The following is an 18,641-nucleotide window of genomic DNA, read 5'->3' as shown; positions in this document are numbered from 1 at the left end:
AACACACAAAAACTGTATGGGATCTGCACGTACCTATCCATCTTAAAATAGCCATCCGCTTCATCTTCTGGGCTTGGGCCATGCTGTGGGTGACCAAGGGTTTTGCCTTTGCTTTGTTCCCTTCTGTCTACATCCTGGGTGAATGGTCACATATTAGCTGATGATTTTCGGGTGGGTATCTTTCTTTTTTCTTCTTCTTTTGAAGCTCATGTACTTCATTTAAACCGTTACTCAGCAAAGCTGTCACCAGTGAGGTAAGAACATAATTTCTGTGATGCTGAACGCGGGTGGAATGACCTGACTTGGCTTTGAGCTGTATGAAGGGCTCCTGTGCACAGACCAGAGCTCCCTCCCTGACGAGCTGTTCAAACAGACAGCATCCTGTAAAACCCTTCATTTTTAGATTTATTTTTTTCCTAATCACAAGATCTTTATGCGCTGTAGGGCTGTGATGTGTGTGCAAGGTACTGAGCCATTTATGACAGAAAATAAGCTTTTAAGAAAAATATTTAATCTTAGGCATCATGCTTTTACTGTTCCAAGCTCTTTGTAAGGAGGGCTCTGTGTAACGCGGTGGAGCCGGGCGCGGAGGTGAGCGTGGCGGTTCACAGGGGTCGTGTAGGGGCTGCTGGGCGATGGTCCCTCCCTTGCGTTCCCCGTCCCCTGCAGCGGCTGTTCAGCTAAGCTTGGAGAAACAGCTTTACAAAGGGCGTAGGGAAGTTCCCAGAGGTCCAGCTGCCCGTGCAGCAGCGTGTGCCAGAGCCCGCTCGTCGCCAGCGCAGTGCGAGCAATGGCTGCAGGAACGGCAATTACGGGAATCGCTGTCGGTTTGCATGGTGTCTTGGGCTGTTTCTCTTGAGGCAAACTCTGTAAATCAATTTGTTCATCATCCTGGCTTTGGTTCTGTGTTTGTGTGGTGGTTTTATTTCTGAAAAACCAGCTCTCATTTGTTGCTGGAGCAGCAAGAGCAGTGGATTCCGCTGCTAACGAGGTGTGCTTGTCCACCGGATGCTTTGGGAGCGTCACCGGAGCAGGGGGTAGAACTTCACTGTGCCACAGAAGCGCCGTTTTGTGTTTCAGTTCAGTAAGTTAAGCAGGTTAACTGCTGGCTACCTGTAGAGCGTATGGCCTGGTGGGGGTTGTCGTTGCGCCTGCTCTGAGCAGCAGCTCCTCTGTGCAGCACGGGGTGCGCTGCTGTCAGCCGTGGGCCCGGGCGCAAAGGCTTCAGGTCTGTGCTGGTGTCGGCTCAGCGGGAGCCCCTCGGTGCCTGTGGAGCCCTGTTCACAGGCTCTGCTCCGGTACCGCCAGACCGGGTTGTCATAGCGTGTGACAGCTCAGCATCGTCTGTTCCTGATCCGCAAGAGCACCCAAAGTGATTGTTCCTGTCTGCTTCCCCTGATTCTTCAGTGCTGCAGTTATTTTTAGTCACGATAAGCTGGGGCGTGTGGAGAAGGCTATTTTTGCATCTTGTGTGTGTATTAAAAAAATGTGACATCCTCTGTGATATCTTAATCCTTTTCCACACAGCTGTAAACTGAGAGAAGCTGCCTCGGTGGAGAGCGTTTGTGCTGGCTCAGGAGCTCTCGCTGCGGCGCCTGCAGGTTGGCATTTCCACGAGAAGCCGTGAAAACCCGTGCTCGGTGTTGACATCTATGTGTTTCAGTGGAGGTAGTGACCCGTACGCTGACAAGACAGTGTTTCAGAATATTTTGGAGGTTTATTTGAAGGTCGGCATGGGGTTTTTTTTTTGTTTGTTTCGTTATGATGCAGTTGTTAAACTGTTCTCTCTCTCTCGAGGTCTTGCCACAGGATTGAATGGTACCGTACAGCTGCTTTACACTTAAAAATCTGGACAGGTGTGTTTGGTGTCTGTGAACTAATGAAAGCCCTTGCAGCTCGGTGGTACCTCGGGAGAACACGTGGTAACAGAGCAGAACATCGTAAGAGGAAGTCTCCTATTACAACTCCATTTGCTCTGTGGGTTTTGTCTTGGATGTATTTTTTCCCCTCCAACTAATCTTTCTCCCTCTTGCCTAAGTTGTTTTATTTATGAGGTAAGAGAGATGAGGTGATTCCCTGAGTCAGATAAGGCCACAAGTGCAAGGGAGGGAGGTTGTGAAAGTCGTTCATGCCAATGACACCTGCTTTTTAGATCCAGATGATTCCGGACACACAAAAGGAGCAAGAGGATTTACTTGAACATGCTGAGCTGCAGTAAATCTTTAGAATATTTCTAAAATACAGTAAAACCAACTCGATGTTGAACCCTGTGTGCAGGGTTCACAGTGTCACTGTTGTTTGAGGTAACGTATGTATCCGTGTTGGCACAGCAGTCAAGCGCTTTGCAACACAGATGTTGTGTCACTAACACTATCTTTTGAGCTTACACTCCAGGTGAGAGTCCAACCGTGTGCTTTGTGAGCAGCAGCTTTATCGGCTCTCCGACCGCGTAGTCCCGATGCTGGTTTTTCTGGTGGTCACAAGTGGTACAGCTGCTGCGCAGGGAGATGGGCGGTTGGACGGTATATTGATGCGACGTTGAAGCCCAACTGAAAGAAAGAGAGAGGATGAGAGCAAAAGACGTGACATGTTCATAGGTTTGCTAGTAAGAGATTGTCACATGTCGGGCAAGAACATGGGTAGAACATGGGCAGATCAGAGCTGTTGCCCTTGGAAGCCAGGGAGCTGCCCTACTGGACCAGCCTGTCGGGCTGCTTAACCCGATACAGCACCCACAGACAGGTTACATGATTTAGAAAAACTTGCAAGGACTTGCTCATGGTTCATGTGTGTGTGATAGAGAGGCTGGTGTTTCTTCATAACTTCTGTCCTGTTTGCATGGGGCTGCCTCTGGCGTTTTAGCCTCTCTCAGCCACTCGGAGCAGCTGTTTCAGAGCTCAGTGGTGTATCTGAGCTGTTACCATCGGACCGTTCCCTTCGGCAGTGGCTCCCGTTTGTATGGCATCCACGGCTTTTCTGTGATTTCTGTGGCCTGCTGGGATTTTAACTAACCAGCAGCAGTGTAGTCGTGTGAAGCAATAATCTCATCTGCCAGCCTTGCCGTTCTGCTGTACGGCTGATTTGCAGCCTCTACACAGTGACTGGGTAAAGTCTTGTAATCATTGAAACCTGGTTTGGTCGCAGGCTGGACTTGTGGCAGTAAAACCCCACCCAAAGGTGCCCCCGGGATCCAAAAGGTTGTTTGGGAATTTGTTTGGGTTTTATTGCTTAGATTGTTGTGATTTATTCAGATGTTGACACTAAACCCACTTTCCAGCACAGCTGGTACCAGTGGCTGATGGAGCGCTTTGCTTTGCTTTGCTTTGCAGATGATGAGTCTTAAAATCCCAATGCAGCCAATTTCAATTCTTTTATGTTGAAAACACTGGAGCCAAACCCTGCCCTGTCTTGTGGTGTCGCCAGGGCCCGTGCAGCTCAGCCCGAGGGGCTCGCGAGAGCAGCCGAGGCTGTCCGGCTTGTCCGAGGCCGAGAAAAGGACTCGGCATTAACGCCGTTCTCTGCGTTGGTACCTGCACTAGGGTCGCTCTTGCCCTTTGGCCGCTCACAGAAGCGGGATGGAGCGTTATCACTCGCCCTTGAGCTGCGTGGCAGTTTTATCAAAGGCTTTATGAAAATGCAAATATTTGATACCTTCTTCTGTTTGTTTGTAATTCTTTGAGGCACTGGCTGAGGGCAGGGAGGCTTGGCTTGTGTTTGCCAGGTGACCATAAAAAGCTCCCAGAGCAGTAACTCACAGGATAGTTCCTTTTTTTAATCTTTTAAAAAAAATTTTCCCGTAGCACTGTAGCTGATACATGGACACTACCTGCCTTTGTTACAGTGTTGCTGCTTGATTTAGTGTTTCCCGAAAGCTGTACTGTAAGGGCAAGTTGTCTGGTTTTGAAGTGCGGGTGTAGATTGAGGCGTCTGCTGGAACCGCCGGTGAGTCTGCTCCGCACAGCTGGGGAGCTCTTAGGTCTTCAACACCCTGAGCAAAATTGGCAAGGAAAAACAAAACAGCTTGAAAAACAAGTTCTGAACCTTGTCATTGTTGTTTCCAGAAAAAAAACTGTACAGCCCCTCAGAGTTTCTGAGCATCCGCACACATTATATCGTATTTGTTTCTTAGAGCAGCAAAGGTGCAGTTTGGCAGAGATGAAATATCTTCGTTTCTGTTAAGGTGGCTATGTAGAAACTCTGTCAGGTGGTGTATGGTGTCCAAAGCTTTGGTTGGGGTGAAACGTACTAATCAACTGAAATTATCAATGCTGAAAAATACTCTTCGAGTCCTTTAAATATCCCTATGGAATATTCGCAACCAGAACGTTGCATAAAGGAGCCTGAAAGCACAGCTGAGCTGGAAGAGGTAGACGGGCTTTTTATTCCTTCATGCAGCAGACAGCAGAGGAGGAAACCCCAGTAAGTGGAGCGGTTCCGTATGGTGTGTGACCGGCGGCGCTGGCGCGGGGTCCCGCAGGCTGGTTCGGCCCGGCCCGCGCTGTGGAACGGGGGCTCAGCCTCACACCTGACACTCCTTGGATTGCAATGGTTTCAAAACAAAAAAGCTCACCTGGCTCACAATCAGGTATGTTTCATAATAGCTTGCACAATAGCTGATGGTGCTTTGTTGACTCTGAAGGGTTTATTTTGATGGTTTGCTGTCTGTTTAGACCCTTTCCCAAGGTTGTTAAGGGGAGGCGAACATCTCTTCTCCTGTAGCTGTTTGTATATGGCAGCTTTCCCTGGTTGTAAGAGTGTGTTGCAATGTGAACGCCGAAACTAGAGATAGTGATCAGTGAGAGGACGCGTAAGCATCACCGCCGTTCCAAGGCTGTCACTATGGTTTATAAACGCCCTTATCTCGGGGAGAAGGAACAATAGTAACTGTTGTCATTTGTGAGATAACTCTCCTTTGCATGGCTGTAATAATGCGCTGCATGGCTCTTTGTTGGCTTAGTGTGCTGGCGAGAAAGACCTGCTGAGTCAAAATTTTAAGCAGCGAGCAGGAAGTTTTCCTGAGAGCAGCTGCTTTCTCTTGCCTGTTAGAATAACAGCTATTAACCTTGTTTTCCTTTATGAGGCTTTTGACATAATGGGTGCTTTTTTTCCAAAAGCTGTGTGCATTGGGATGCTGAATTCTGTATTGACTAATCAATTTTTGTATTTCACACCCCTAAGAAATAGACAAGCATCCTTTTGAGTATTTTTTTTAGGAGGGAAAGTGTAAAGAGAGTGATGAAGGTCTCATGCAATAATAATTGATCTGTTGCTATCAGTACAGTGTTTTGGTGAACGGTCAGCCCTTTCCACATGTGCAGCATTTCCGATGGGTGCTGCACATGGCTCTCCACAAATACGCTGGAGCCCCAGAGGACTAGAAGATGAGTTCATTTAGTGCTGCTGGCGTTGTGCCGCAGCGGTGCTGCGGGGGGTCCCGGCGTTGTGCCGCAGCGGTGCTGCGGGGCGTCCCGGCGCTGTGCCGCAGCGGTGCTGCGGGGGGTCCCGGCGTTGTGCCGCAGCGGTGCTGCGGGGGGTCCCGGCGTTGTGCCGCAGCGGTGCTGCGGGGTGTCCCGGCGCTGTGCCGCAGCGGTGCTGCGGGGTGTCCCGGCGCTGTGCCGCAGCGGTGCTGCGGGGTGTCCCGGCGTTGTGCCGCAGCGGTGCTGCGGGGTGTCCCGGCGTTGTGCCGCAGCGGTGCTGCGGGGTGTCCCGGCGCTGTCCCCAGCAGGCGGGGCTGCCTGGGCTGGGACACGCGGTTTGGACGGCTGGGGCGGGACGGGGTGCAGTGCTGTCCTTGGATTCGGGGGTGGCTGGGCACTCGTTTCTCTGCTTGCTGGGAGCCAGGACTGCCGCCCGAGCCGCGCCTGAGCGGTGCCCGTTGTCACACGAGGTTTTCAAAGCGTGAGATAGAGTCCAGTAGCTGTGTGTCTTTGTGGTGCTCTCCATCATGGTTCTTCCATGTGTGCCTGCCCTCCCAGAAGAGCTTAATCCTCGGTTGCTGAGGTGCTTGCAGCCAGATCAGTTTTTCCTCGCTGTTCCCCAGGAGGATAAATCCATCCTCACGTTTTTGTCTATGTGGGAAGTGTTAGCTCAGAGGTTCCCCTTGAGGAGGTTGCACAGCAAATGAAACGCACACTGCAACTTGCGCATCTACTGTGAAAACAAAGGTACTGGTTTAATTCCTGTGGTGACATCCAGGCGTGTGAAAGGAATACAAATCCGTCTTTGTATTCCTGGCACTGCTCGTCTGGGCTCCTTTGTAGCACGGGGCGAGCGATGAGCAAGGCGCCGTGTGTCCCGCTTGTGGCCGATGGCCCGGCCAGCCCGGTGGCGGGGGCCGAGCCCGGTGGTGGGGGCCAAGCGGAGCCCGGTGACAGGGGCCGAGCCGAGCCCGAGCCCGGTGGCGGGGGCTGAGTGGAGCCTGAGCCCGGTGACAGGGGCTGAGCCGAGCCCGGTGACAGGGGCTGAGCCGAGCCCGGTGACAGGGGCTGAGCCGAGCCCGGTGACGGGGGCTGAGCCGAGCCCGGTGACGGGGGCTGAGCCGAGCCTGGTGACAGGGGCTGAGCCAAGCCTGGTGACGGGGGCTGAGCCGAGCCTGGTGACAGGGGCTGAGCCTGAGCCCGGTGACGGGGGCTGAGCCGAGCCCGGTGACGGGGGCTGAGCCGAGCCTGGTGACAGGGGCTGAGCCAAGCCTGGTGACGGGGGCTGAGCCGAGCCTGGTGACAGGGGCTGAGCCTGAGCCCGGTGACGGGGGCTGAGCCGAGCCTGGTGACAGGGGCTGAGCCGAGCCTGGTGACAGGGGCTGAGCCGAGCCTGGTGACAGGGGCTGAGCCGAGCCCGGTGACAGGGGCTGAGCCGAGCCTGGTGACAGGGGCTGAGCCGAGCCTGGTGACGGGGGCTGAGCCGAGCTTGGTGACAGGGGCTGAGCCGAGCCCGGTGACAGGGGCTGAGCCGAGCCTGGTGACAGGGGCTGAGCCGAGCCCGGTGACGGGCTGAGCCGAGCCCGGTGACGGGGGCTGAGCCGAGCCCGGTGACAGGGGCTGAGCCGAGCCCGGTGACAGGGGCTGAGCCGAGCCCGGTGACGGGGGCTGAGCCGAGCCCGGTGACAGGGGCTGAGCCTGAGCCCGGTGACGGGGGCTGAGCCTGAGCCCGGTGACGGGGGCTGAGCCGAGCCCGGTGGCGGGGGCTGAGCCGAGCCTGGTGACAGGGGCTGAGCCGAGCCCGGTGACGGGGGCTGAGCCGAGCCCGGTGACGGGGGCTGAGCCTGAGCCCGGTGACAGGGGCTGAGCCTGAGCCTGGTGACAGGGGCTGAGCCGAGCCCGGTGACAGGGGCTGAGCCGAGCGCGGCCCCGCACCCCGGCGCCCGTCACATGAGCGGGATGCTGAGCCGCTCATTAGTCAGCCATTTTGGTCGCCACCCTGCTCAGTGCGCACAGCCCATCCTGCCCGCACCGCGCACCGGCGCTGGGTCGCAGCCCTGCACAGCCGCCTCTACCTGCTGCCTTTGTTTTTGCTCGGATAATCATCAGAGGAATCCATTCTTTTTGCTCCGCTGCCCTTCTTGTTTTCCTTTGTATTCTTGCGTTTTTTCCTCCCGTCTTTGATGCAGAAGGCGGGTTTTCCGTGGTCGCTTGGGATCAATCGCCTTCTAGCATAGCTGAAGACGGCGGCTGTCGGTGCAGAGGAGGGACAGACGAGCATCAAGGAGCAGCGTTTTTACCTTGCTTTATATATGAAAAGGCCAGAGCAGTCTGCGATCCTGAGCATATCTGTCCTTTAATAGCAAGGTATTTCTTATTTTATTCTTCAGAAAGCTTTTCTTTTTAGTTCTTTCCCCCCGCGCTGTTGTTGTACCAGCTGAGTCATCATGTCTGCTCTGACGCCTCAAAGCGACATGCCAACCCCCACCACAGACAAGATCACGCAGGCTGCCATGGAGACCATCTATCTGTGCAAATTCCGGGTGTCGATGGATGGAGAATGGCTCTGCCTGCGCGAGCTGGACGACATCTCGCTGACCCCCGACCCGGAGCCCACGCACGAAGGTACGGCCGCTGCGCTGCGCGGGAGCGGGGGCTCCGGGGAGAGGAGCCAGGAGGCCGCGCCGGTGCTCCACGTTGCCCGGGGATGTGCTGCACCTGCTGTAATCCACGCTTTGAGAGAGGCAGATTGGTGCTTCGTTGCCTTTTGTTTTGTTTGTTTTTAAGATGTATAAAGACAAGGTGTGTGTGTCAGGAAGGAGCATGCCACACCGTGTGTTCAGTGATACCTGGAATAATGATTTTACTCTTAAAACAGGGCTTATAGCTCTTTATCAGCTGTCAGCTTTTACAAACGGGGCATACTGGCAAAATACTGACTGGCCTACATGCAGTGGGTGGTTTTTGGAAAGCCCCAAGTCCCCAAGTGCTTACGCAGTTACGCGTTTGTCAGGTGATAAACCGTCACAAGCCTTGCAGCTCGCTGCTCTGGAGTGTGCTCTTGTTTATCATGGCTTGGGAGCCCGAAATGTGGAAGTGCAACGCACCTTGCTCTCTTCTGGGAAAGGATTTGTGATCTGGGTTAATAATGAAAACAGTATAATACTGGGTCACATAATATGGGAATTGAAAGCTCTGTGAGCACATAAAAAACAAGAGGACGTCCAGTCATTCTCTACCAATAAAAATGTGGGGAAGGAGGAGGCAGGATGAATTTTTGCAGGGATTTGCACAGTGGTTACTGCTCCTGTGGTTACTGGGCCCCAACACGCGAGGTTCGGAGTGTCCCTTGCAGGATGCCGAGCACCCTCAGCCCCTCAGCCAAGGGGCTCCAGCTCATGTCCGGGAACCGCCGAGCTGCGACTCCACCACGCTGTCCTGCTTGACCTGTTTGCTGGCCTGTCAAGCCAGTAATATCTTACTGTATTGCTGCCTTGCGGGATGAGGCGACTTAAATTGCGGTGAGGATTAGAGCTTTCAAATGAATTCCCAGGTGATAAGTGAGTTTCCCTTTGACAGCCGGGTTCAGCCGTAGCAGCCTCGGCTTTGGGTTTGGTTGCCAAGCACGGAGTCAGTCAGAGGCCCCAGCAGAGCCCGGGGGGCAGGCGCTGTTCCCGGGTTCAGCGCCTTGCAGGGCCGGGGCAGGGCGTGCAGGCCGAGCCTAGGCTGCCCGGCCCAGCTCAGCTCCAGCTTCTCGGAGCGCCACGGCCTTACACCTTGCTCAGCTCCAGCTTCTCGGAGCGCCACGGCCTTACACCTGGCTCAGCTCGCTGGTATGGTTTGGGCCTTCGGGATTTTTTGAACAGTACATTCTAATGCAGGTGGATTATTTTTATGTCTTATCTCTCATAAACGGTAACTACCCCTTGGCTTGTCGTGCTGTAGTTAGTAAGTGACCCCTAAGCAATCCAGGGCTGTTCCCAGCACAGCCTGGAAAACCCTTCAGTCAAGCAGTGAGTCGGTTCAGATCCTGCTCTCTGTGTGTGTCCTCCTGTCCGCGCTCCGGCTGTGACCGAGCTCCCGAGGAGGGTGTGCTGGGACGATTGGGGTCTGGAACAGAGCTTTTCTGGGCTGCCTTTCCCAAACGCACCGGGAACGTGTCCCTGCGGTGTGCAGATGGCACTCCTGCCTGCCTGGTAAGCAATGCAGACGCTAGTGCTGCAGTAACTCTTCTCCAAGACTAAAAAAAGAATTGTTTGAAAAGCTGTCCTTCCAGAAGAGGTTGGAAAATAGTATTTGCTTATTTCCTTCACATATTATTTAGTTCACATATCAGAAATCAATAAAGCAAAAAGCTCTGTCATAATGACCTTCTGGAGGTTGCTTGTTGGGAGGCAGAAAGTCTGGTTGGGGTTTCGTTTCTTTTGTTTTGTTTTTCACCCAAGTCGTATTTTTAATGGAGATATGAGGTCAGGAAAAAATGTTCATAATAGAAAAGCTGACACAGCGTTATCCCTGGTGTTAGAGCCGGTGCCGCTGCATGGCACGGCCGCGGTGTCCTCGGCGGGCGGAGGGACAGGGCGGCGGGGCTGCGGGCACCGAGCGCTCATCCCAGAGGAAAAACACGGCACCGGGGAACTGAGGCTGCCGTGTCTCCCAAGATCTCCAGAAAACTGAGGGACAAAGGCCGGGATTATGAGGAAAGAGAAAAACAATGCCAAAGGCGTAACAAAAGGTTGCATTTTTTCCTTAGAAATCAAGACGTACAAATTAATACATTGCTGTAGCTTGTTGAAATAAGGGTTTGAAGCGTCTGGTTGCTGTTCCTCAGCCCTTGCTGCTTCCCAGGAGTTTCCTGGCTCTGTGATCTGCTGTGCCCCTTCCCCAGCCGTCCTGCCGTCCTCCTCCTCGCCCGCAGCAAACCGCTCCAGCCCCGCTGCCCCGGCGCCGCCCCGGTCTGCCCCGCTGCCCCGGCGCCGCCCCGGTCTGCCCCGCTGCCCCGGCGCCGCCCCGGTCTGCCCCGCTGCACCGGCACTGCCCCCGGTCTGCCCCGCTGCACGGGCACTGCCCCAGGTCTGCCCCGCTGCCCCGGCGCCGCCCCGGTCTGCCCCGCTGCACCGGCACCGCCCCGGTCTGCCCCGCTGCACCGGCACTGCCCCCGGTCTGCCCCGCTGCACGGGCACTGCCCCAGGTCTGCCCCGCTGCCCCGGCGCCGCCCCGGTCTGCCCCGCTGCACCGGCACCGCCCCGGTCTGCCCCGCTGCCCCGGCGCCGCCCCGGTCTGCCCCGCTGCCCCGGCGCCGCCCCGGTCTGCCCCGCTGCACCGGCGCTGCCCGCCGCGCCATGGCCACGGAGGAGGAGAGCGGTGCTGGGCACTGAGGAAGAACAACAAGACAAAGGGTCAGGAACAGAACAGCAGGCAGGATGAGGAAGGTTTGAGAGTGATGAAATGTGACTCCAGTGGCTGTTATGCTCTTGCTTGTTTGCGATATATATATAATGATCACGGAGGCCTCCTTAGGGACTTAGGTGTAAAAAACCATAATGGTTGTAGTTTTTGTTGCCCATTGGAGAGTAGGTGCATGTGTGGGATTGAACACTGATCTGAACTTTGGGGGAAGTGTTAAAATCTGGCACGGTGTTCCTGGATGGTGAATTTCCCCTTGGAATAGTCATTCTTTCTGAGGAGCTTCACTTGGAGCAGTGGGAATTCGAATCCTCGTGGGCTCGGCTTGTAATGGAGAGCAGGAGGATACACGTGGTAACTGTGATAACCGTATGGTCTCCATTTACTTGTGACTCAACAATGTAGTGTCTTTTTTTTTTTCAAATCCTGTTGTAGTTGCACTAAACTGGGGAATTAAAGTGGTGTATTTACAACATGTGAAGATGAAGTCATCTTTTCCATAGTATAATTTTTAGTAGCTAAGGTCAGATTTTTTTTCCCCTTTTTTAACAATGAATTTAAAGTTTGTTTCAGGTGCCTGCTTGTGTAAAATGCCACGAGTACAAGTTGTGCACCTCTTTAGAACAGCAAATGCTCTTCTCTGTGCTCCAGTTCCTCTTGCCTGTTAGTCTCCTGCACCGTGTATTGCATCATCCTTCAGATTCTACCTTTTCTCTCCATTTTCTTTGCAGGTATTTTTCCATCTGTCTTGAACGCTTCAGGATGGTTCAGGGAGGCAGCATGACCTGCTTAGCTGTGTTTTTGCTGAGCGGATCAGCAGCCCCCTGGCACGCTCCCTGTCAGCGTGTCCTGCTGGGAGCAGAGCAGGAGCCCTGCGGCCGCTCCGGGCTCAGGCGCTCCGGCGCTGGGAGCAGAGCGCAGGAGCCCTGCGGCCGCTCCGGGCTCGGGCGCTCCGGCGCTGGGAGCAGAGCGCAGGAGCCCTGCGGCCGCTCCGGGCTCGGGCGCTCCGGCGCTGGGAGCAGAGCGCAGGAGCCCTGCGGCCGCTCCGGGCTCGGGCGCTCCGGCGCTGGGAACAGAGCGCAGGAGCCCTGCGGCCACTCCGGGCTCGGGCGCTCCGGCGCTGGGAGCAGAGCGCAGGAGCCCTGCGGCCGCTCCGGGCTCGGGCGCTCCGGCGCTGGGAGCAGAGCGCAGGAGCCCTGCGGCCGCTCCGGGCTCGGGCGCTCCGGCGCTGGGAGCAGAGCGCACGAGCCCTGCGGCCGCTCCGGGCTCGGGCGCTCCGGCGCTGGGAGCAGAGCGCACGAGCCCTGCGGCCGCTCCGGGCTCGGGCGCTCCGGCGCTGGGAGCAGAGCGCACGAGCCCTGCGGCCGCTCCGGGCTCGGGCGCTCCGGCGCTGGGAGCAGAGCGCACGAGCCCTGCGGCCGCTCCGGGCTCGGGCGCTCCGGCGCTGGGAGCAGAGCGCACGAGCCCTGCGGCCGCTCCGGGCTCGGGCGCTCCGGCGCTGGGAGCAGAGCAGGAGCCCTGCGGCCGCTCCGGGCTCGGGCGCTCCGGCGCTGGGAGCAGGAACAGCGAGCCGGGGAGAGGGGAGATCGCTGCGGGTTGTGCCTTTGCGATTGCAAAACTGATCTGCTGTGAGCACTGTCCTGAGAGCAGCAGGAACCTTTCACACGTTGACAGAAATTGCATGAGTTTGGTTTCTTTTGTTAGGAAAAAACAAACAAAACAAACCCTCTCTTAAAGTGTATATGGTGGTGGGAGCCCCCAAACAGGTCCAAAGTGTGAAGGAGCTGGAGAGCAGACTTAATAGAACAGGTGTGAAGTTCATAGTCAGCAAGATAAATGAATTACAGTGTGTTAATGGCCATAAGTCTTTTGAATAACAGGTCATGTAATCCAGGCAGCACGGACTGAAAATTAACATGGTCAAGATGGTCCCTCCCCAGGGGCGGGGGAGACGTCCCGATGGGTGTGTTGCACCGAGTGCCTTCCCGAGCCGTGAGGAGAGGGAACGGACCTAGAGCGAGAGGAGCTGGACCTGGACCCTGCGCCACAGGGGAGGGAAGATGGAGCTTGAACAGCTCCTCGGGGGATCAGCACCGTGTGCCGGGTCGGCGCCGTGTGCCGGATCAGCGCCGTGTGCCGGGTCGGCGCCGTGTGCCGGGTCAGTGCCGTGTGCCGGGTCAGTGCCGGGTCAGCGCCGTGTCCCAGATCAGCGCCGTGTGCCGGGTCAGTGCCGGGTCAGCGCCGTGTCCCAGATCAGCGCTGTGTGCCGGGTCAGTGCCGGGTCAGTGCCGTGTGCCGGGTCAGTGCCGTGTGCCGGGTCAGCGCCGTGTCCCGGATCAGCGCCGTGTGCCGGGTCAGTGCCGGGTCAGCGCCGTGTCCCAGATCAGCGCTGTGTGCCGGGTCAGTGCCGGGTCAGTGCCGTGTGCCGGGTCAGTGCCGTGTGCCGGGTCAGTGCCGTGTCCCAGATCAGCGCTGTGTGCCGGGTCGGTGCCGGGTCGGCGCCGTGTCCCAGATAGTGCCGTGTGCCGGGTCAGCCTGTGCCGAGGGAACTCAGACAGGGCCCGAAAGGCCGGGCTGAGACCCACAGCAGGCCTGCACTGAGTTAGTTCTGTGTTTCAAATTGTAAACTTGTGTAGATAGTTCCTATGTTGTAATTAAGAAATTACAGTGGAGAGGTGTTTTCTTTGCTCTTTTAAGCTTGTTCAGACCAAGTCAAGTCAGATCTGGGAAATGTGTGGCAGGGTTATTTCCCTCAGAGATAATGAACTGAAAGTGTTGCAGAGAAAACTCTTTGTTGTCAGCCAAGATGGGAAGTGAAAGATGGGGAAAAAAAGTACTTGCATGTGATGTACACTTGCTCTTTACTTGTTCCGTACGTGTAATGGAGAGTGGACTTGGAATTCCCGACTCCCCTGTGCTTGTTTTTCCTTCCCCGTAACCTGTTCCCAGTTTGTTGCACACCTGTGACTTTGCCGTTTGCTGTAGCGCAGCTCAGTTCAGCGTCAGCCCGCGTGTGGCGCAGGAGGATGGTGCTGTCAGCGTGTGAACGGGGCGCAGGGCAGAGCGCGGGGAGGATCCGGAGTGTCCGCTCTCCAGCCTCCCGCGTGTGGCGCAGGAGGATGGTGCTGTCAGCGTGTGAACGGGGCGCAGGGCAGAGCGCGGGGAGGATCCGGAGTGTCCGCTCTCCAGCCTCCCGCGTGTGGCGCAGGAGGATGGTGCTGTCAGCGTGTGCCGCGGCCAGGAGCAGCGCGGTGGAACGGGGCGCAGGGCAGAGCGTGGGAGGATCCGGAGTGTCCGCTCTCCAGCCTCCCGCGTGTGGAAGCAGCTTTCCCAGGCTGAGCTTGCAAGGTGAAATGAACGGGCTTGATTTTTGTTTCACTGCAGGCCTTTCTCTGTTTACATGTACATTTAGAGATGGGGTTTTGTGCACTGGGTTGTAAGAAATGTGTTGTCTGGAGCTGCTTTCCAGGGTGTGAAGAGATGCTTCTGGGCTGCAGGCTGCCTGGTTGCTCCTCGAGTTTTGCGTTGCGAGGTGTTGGAACGTGATGCCGAAACTCTTTGCTGGCCTGTTTTCTTTGTCAGTGCTTCATGATCCACCTGCTTTGCAAATCTAATCTGAAAGAAATATTAATTACATACCCATGGGTGAGGTTCTCAGGGATGTGGTTTAGAGGTGGACTTGACAGTGCTGGGTTAATGGTTGGACTCCATGATCATAAAGGTCTTTTCCAACCAAAACAATTCTATGATACAAACCGCAGCTACTTAATTTTCTTTCTTGACCAGTGTAATCCTGATGAAATGTGTGATTTGTCATTCTTAAGGCAAAAAATATGAGCTAATGCCATTTAAATAAATATAATAATGTGACTATAGGTTTTCATTTTGTGACCTAAGCATTGTTTGTCCATACAATGCAGGAGAACACGTTAGTGTTAAATGTGATGTTAGTACAATTTGTCATGCATTTGCAGTATTTCCCAGTGAACTCTTCCAGCTTTCCCTTGCGTGTGGGATGAGATGGTCCAGAAAAGAGCAGCAAGTGCTTAGAGCAGCAGACCGAAGGTTAAAATCAGACTAATAACCCTGTAAATAACCTGAAGAGCACACGGGTCAGAGTTTCATTCGCCGAACGTTAGAGTGTGGATAGTGCTTATTCTCTTTAGGGCATAATGAGGCGTAAGGGGCCGGGAACCCGTCAGCGGTGGCGCTGGGCGCCGCAGAGCCCCAGCGGCGCCGCCGGTGCCGGGGGGTGCAGTGAGTGCTCTGGGGAGTCAGTGGGGCCGGGAGGTCTTTGCCAGCCTCTCTGGAGGAAAAGGAAAGAGATCCCGGGGTGCTTGGTGTAGTTCGGCTTCGATAAGAGCGAGGTGTTGGGTAAAACAGGGATGGGGAGAGAGCCCCCTTGCTGCTCGGTGGCTGTGTTTGCGGCTGAGTTTGCTTTGGTTCCGTCCATTTCGTCACTGTCCAGGCTCCTGCAGTTGTTGCTCAGTCCTAACCGATTTGCCAGCACTTCTGTGGGGCTTATTTTAAACACGTTGGTTGTTTCCCAGGTGGTTCCCCAGCACCGTGTGGGTGCCAGCAGGAGCAGGGGGCCGGCCGGCGTGCGCTGGCGCCACCGAGCTCTCCGGGGTCTGTCCTGGTGCCGAGTGCTGGCTCGGGGTGCTGCGGCGTTACCGAACATCTCCACGGCTGTCGTGGGCAAGCTTACAGAATAAGCCCTTTGTGTATGGGTAAACAGAGCATGGGGACCCTGGTATTGCTGCATCTTTGGTTTTTGGAACTCCTCAATAATTTCTGCAAGCGTCCGCACAAAACCCCAGATCGGGGTCAAGCCCTTCCTTGTGGCCGAGGCAGCACAACTGGCCTTTCTTTGTTGCCGAGTGCTTTCAGACTCAGGTTTCACTTCCCAAAGTTGATGCTGGGGTTTTTTTCAGTTATTTCGCTGACTTCTCAGTTTCTCCTTATGCATTTGTTAACAACTTCTGTACCTAAAAGAAAGATCCTGACCTATTTAGTCCGTCTTTGGAGGAACTTGGTTGTCACATGAGGCTTGAAAACTATAAAAAGGATGTGTAAATTCATTGCTTTGCGCATCGTCCTTTACCCATGAAAAGTGCCACAGCTGCGTCAGACGCGCTGCGAGCCTGGGGCGCTGGTGGAGCCTCCTGCTCACCCCTTGCTTTGGGCCAGTTGCTTCAATCTTAGATAAACTAAAGCACAAAGCCAAAAAACCCGCAGCACTCTCTGTTCAAGAGCAGCATGAAATAATGTTACTGCTGGTACATTCTCTTCGGGCTTGTTTTTCAAGGCTTTCGTTTGCATGGGGCGGTATTTCCGCCGGCGACGTCCCTTACTCCCGCACGAGCCGCTCCCGGTCCAGTGGGGCTGGTTGGTGTCACCCATGGCTGTGAGAGATACTGAACCAAAGAGTGAGATCTGAGCAGGTTCAGGAAGCTGAGGTTAGGAGCAAGAGTCTGTGTTGGTTTGCTTACTGTATGTAATAATTCACTTGTAATCAATCACCACTTTGTAAGCATTCTAATTAGTGGGAACAAAATGGTGGCACAGAGGAGCTGCTGCTTCATATACGTTAGAATCGTGGCTCAGTAAGATGTTTTTACATATATTTTTAAGTTGTTAGCAAAGGGTGAAATGTCTTGATCAACCTTATTTGGCGCTTGCACGGTTCCCCCGCAGCTGGAGCCTTGGGGCTGGAAAACCGGGTACGTCGGCTCCGACTGAGCCCGCAGCTGCCGCTGGAGCGTGCGCTGCTCAGACCAGCGAGACACCTGCTGCTGGGTCCGCGAGGCGCAGGAACCCGGGAAACTCGACTGGAATAGCGGTTGGGGTTTGCATGGGTAGGACGTGAGCGGCAGAAGCACTCCGTTCCTTTGTCAAGGACTCGCTTGTGTTTATTGCAGTGGGATATTCAGTTCTGTAATGCTAATCCTCCTGGGAATCCAGTTGGAATGAGGTGATCGGTTTATAAGGACTTACAAGTCTCGGTCATCCTGTTTTCCAAACTTAGTACACGTCATTTCCTGGCTTTAATGCTTTTGCATGGTAGTCAAAAGTATTGGGTTTGTCTTAGATGTACCGTGAGAAGAGGCATGGAAACGATCAAGTTGCAGGGGTTCATGGTTATTTTTTGTGCACATGTGTTTCTAAAGGTTTTTTCCCCGCTGTTGTTCAGTGGAAATCCCAGACAAGCGGGAAACTGTACCATGTAAAAGAGAAAAGGGAATGTGTGCGAGCTGCATGAAGAAATGCACGGAAATGTGAAGGAAAAGGTGCTAATTCAAGGTGTGCTTTACCTCTAATCTGTACAGATCCCGTAGTGCCTTAGTGCCGGGTTCCTGTCACTCTTGCAGGCATTTCTCTCTAGACAGAGGGTAAGAGTATTGCCTGTAGAGGTGTAACAGAAGGAAATCCTCGTGACCGCGCTGGCTGTGTGTCTGTAAGCTGTACGTGAATCACTTGCCGAGGGCTAAGGAAAGAAATCCGTAATTCTTCCGTGCGATTTGGGCAGCGATGCCCAGGGCAGCCAGGACGGCCGTGTCAGGTCTCGCTCTCTGGGGACCCGGCGAGGTGGGGACGGCACTGCCCGGCTGGGACCTGGTTCAGGGCGGTGATTCCTGCGCTAACTTACAAACAAACCAGCCAAACAGAACACACCAAAAACCCAACCGAACGTGGGTCACGAGAAGGCAAAACCTTGTGTGTGTGCGCGCCTCGCTGCCTGTTGCCGGCAGCTGTCACAGCAGGACGGAGGTGCTGGCTGGTTTTTGGCTATGGAGCTGAGCAAAGCAAGAGGCTTATAACAGGTTAGATAATCGGAGACTTGTATGTAGGCTAAACAGGGTATGTAGGCTAAACAGGGTATGTAGGCTAAACAGGGTATGTAGGCTAAATAGGGTATGTAGGCTAAATAGGGTATGTAGGCAAGAGTCTGAAGTGAGAAAGATCACATGGAAGATGAAGTGAAGCCTGGCAATATTCTCGTTCCCCATTCCCAAGCTGATTGTTAACAGTTCGTTTGCTTTTGTTACGAGATGTTCTTCACTTTTTACACTTCAGATTAAGGAAAAAACAACATTCATGAATATGAGATGCAAGAGCATTCAGTGATGAAGTTTGGCCTTGGTATGCAGGTAGGGATTCTGGGGTGATCAGAGCCTGGTTCTGATCTTTGCGTGTGATGGAAAGCGCTGTTAAGGAAATAACTGCACGTAAACCCAGGTGTGCTCAGGGTCCCTCCGCAGCCCGGGCAGAGGAGCCGTCCTGCTGGGTGAACGCTGTTCCAGGTCACCCTGGGACACGGGCAGGACGCGGAGCGCTGCTGTTCTGCTCTCAGTGCTGCACTAACACTATGGGGAAGAACCGAACTGGTGCATGAGGAAAACTGATCTCTAGAAGGCAGCTACTCAGATAAAACATGTTCAGAAGAGCGAGGGGTCTGCTGGTCAGTGGTACTGCAGCACGGGAAGCTTTTGGGGCTCAGTTCAACTACTAGTCTTAGGGGTCTGTAGATTTTTTCCTGTGAAGGCAGTGATTGCAAACATGCAATTTGTGGCCAGCGCGGCAGGAGCAGGCTGGCGGTGCCTTGTCCGTGGGCGGGAGGAGGTCCAGCAGTCCGTGTACTTTGCTCGGGACTTTGGCACTGCTGGCCGGTAAGGGGAATAGAGCCCTTGTGTGCTTCGGACGCCCAACGCCCTGCAAGGGAGCGCTGGGAGAGCAGGCACGTAAGTAGGGGCTGAAAACCCCGCAGGGTTCAGGCTCGTGGGGCCGTCAGCCCTGGTTCGCTGGGTTTGGACCCGC

The 18,641-nt window shown here is 54.8% G+C and overlaps 1 protein-coding gene across 6 annotated transcripts in view; it reads left to right on the top strand.

The window, feature by feature from the left end:
* RUFY3 (RUN and FYVE domain containing 3) overlaps positions 1 to 18,641 on the top strand; it is a 50,563-nt gene that overhangs the window by 1,012 nt on the left and 30,910 nt on the right. The window contains exon 1 of one of the 6 annotated variants that reach the window (XM_082050716.1): positions 7,486 to 8,042. The exons of 4 other annotated variants lie outside the window; for them this stretch is intronic. In XM_082050716.1, coding sequence (XP_081906842.1) covers positions 7,865 to 8,042 — 178 coding nt within the window. In that variant the 5' untranslated portion in view covers positions 7,486 to 7,864. Of the gene's footprint in view, positions 1 to 7,485; positions 8,043 to 18,641 lie in introns of those variants that run through there. One more of the 6 variants, XM_082050713.1, reaches the window with a different exon arrangement.

This window comes from Streptopelia decaocto, assembly GCF_964273445.1.
Source record: "Streptopelia decaocto genome assembly, chromosome: 4".
NCBI lineage: Eukaryota > Metazoa > Chordata > Aves > Columbiformes > Columbidae > Streptopelia > Streptopelia decaocto.
This window is presented reverse-complemented; position numbering and strand designations above follow the sequence as displayed.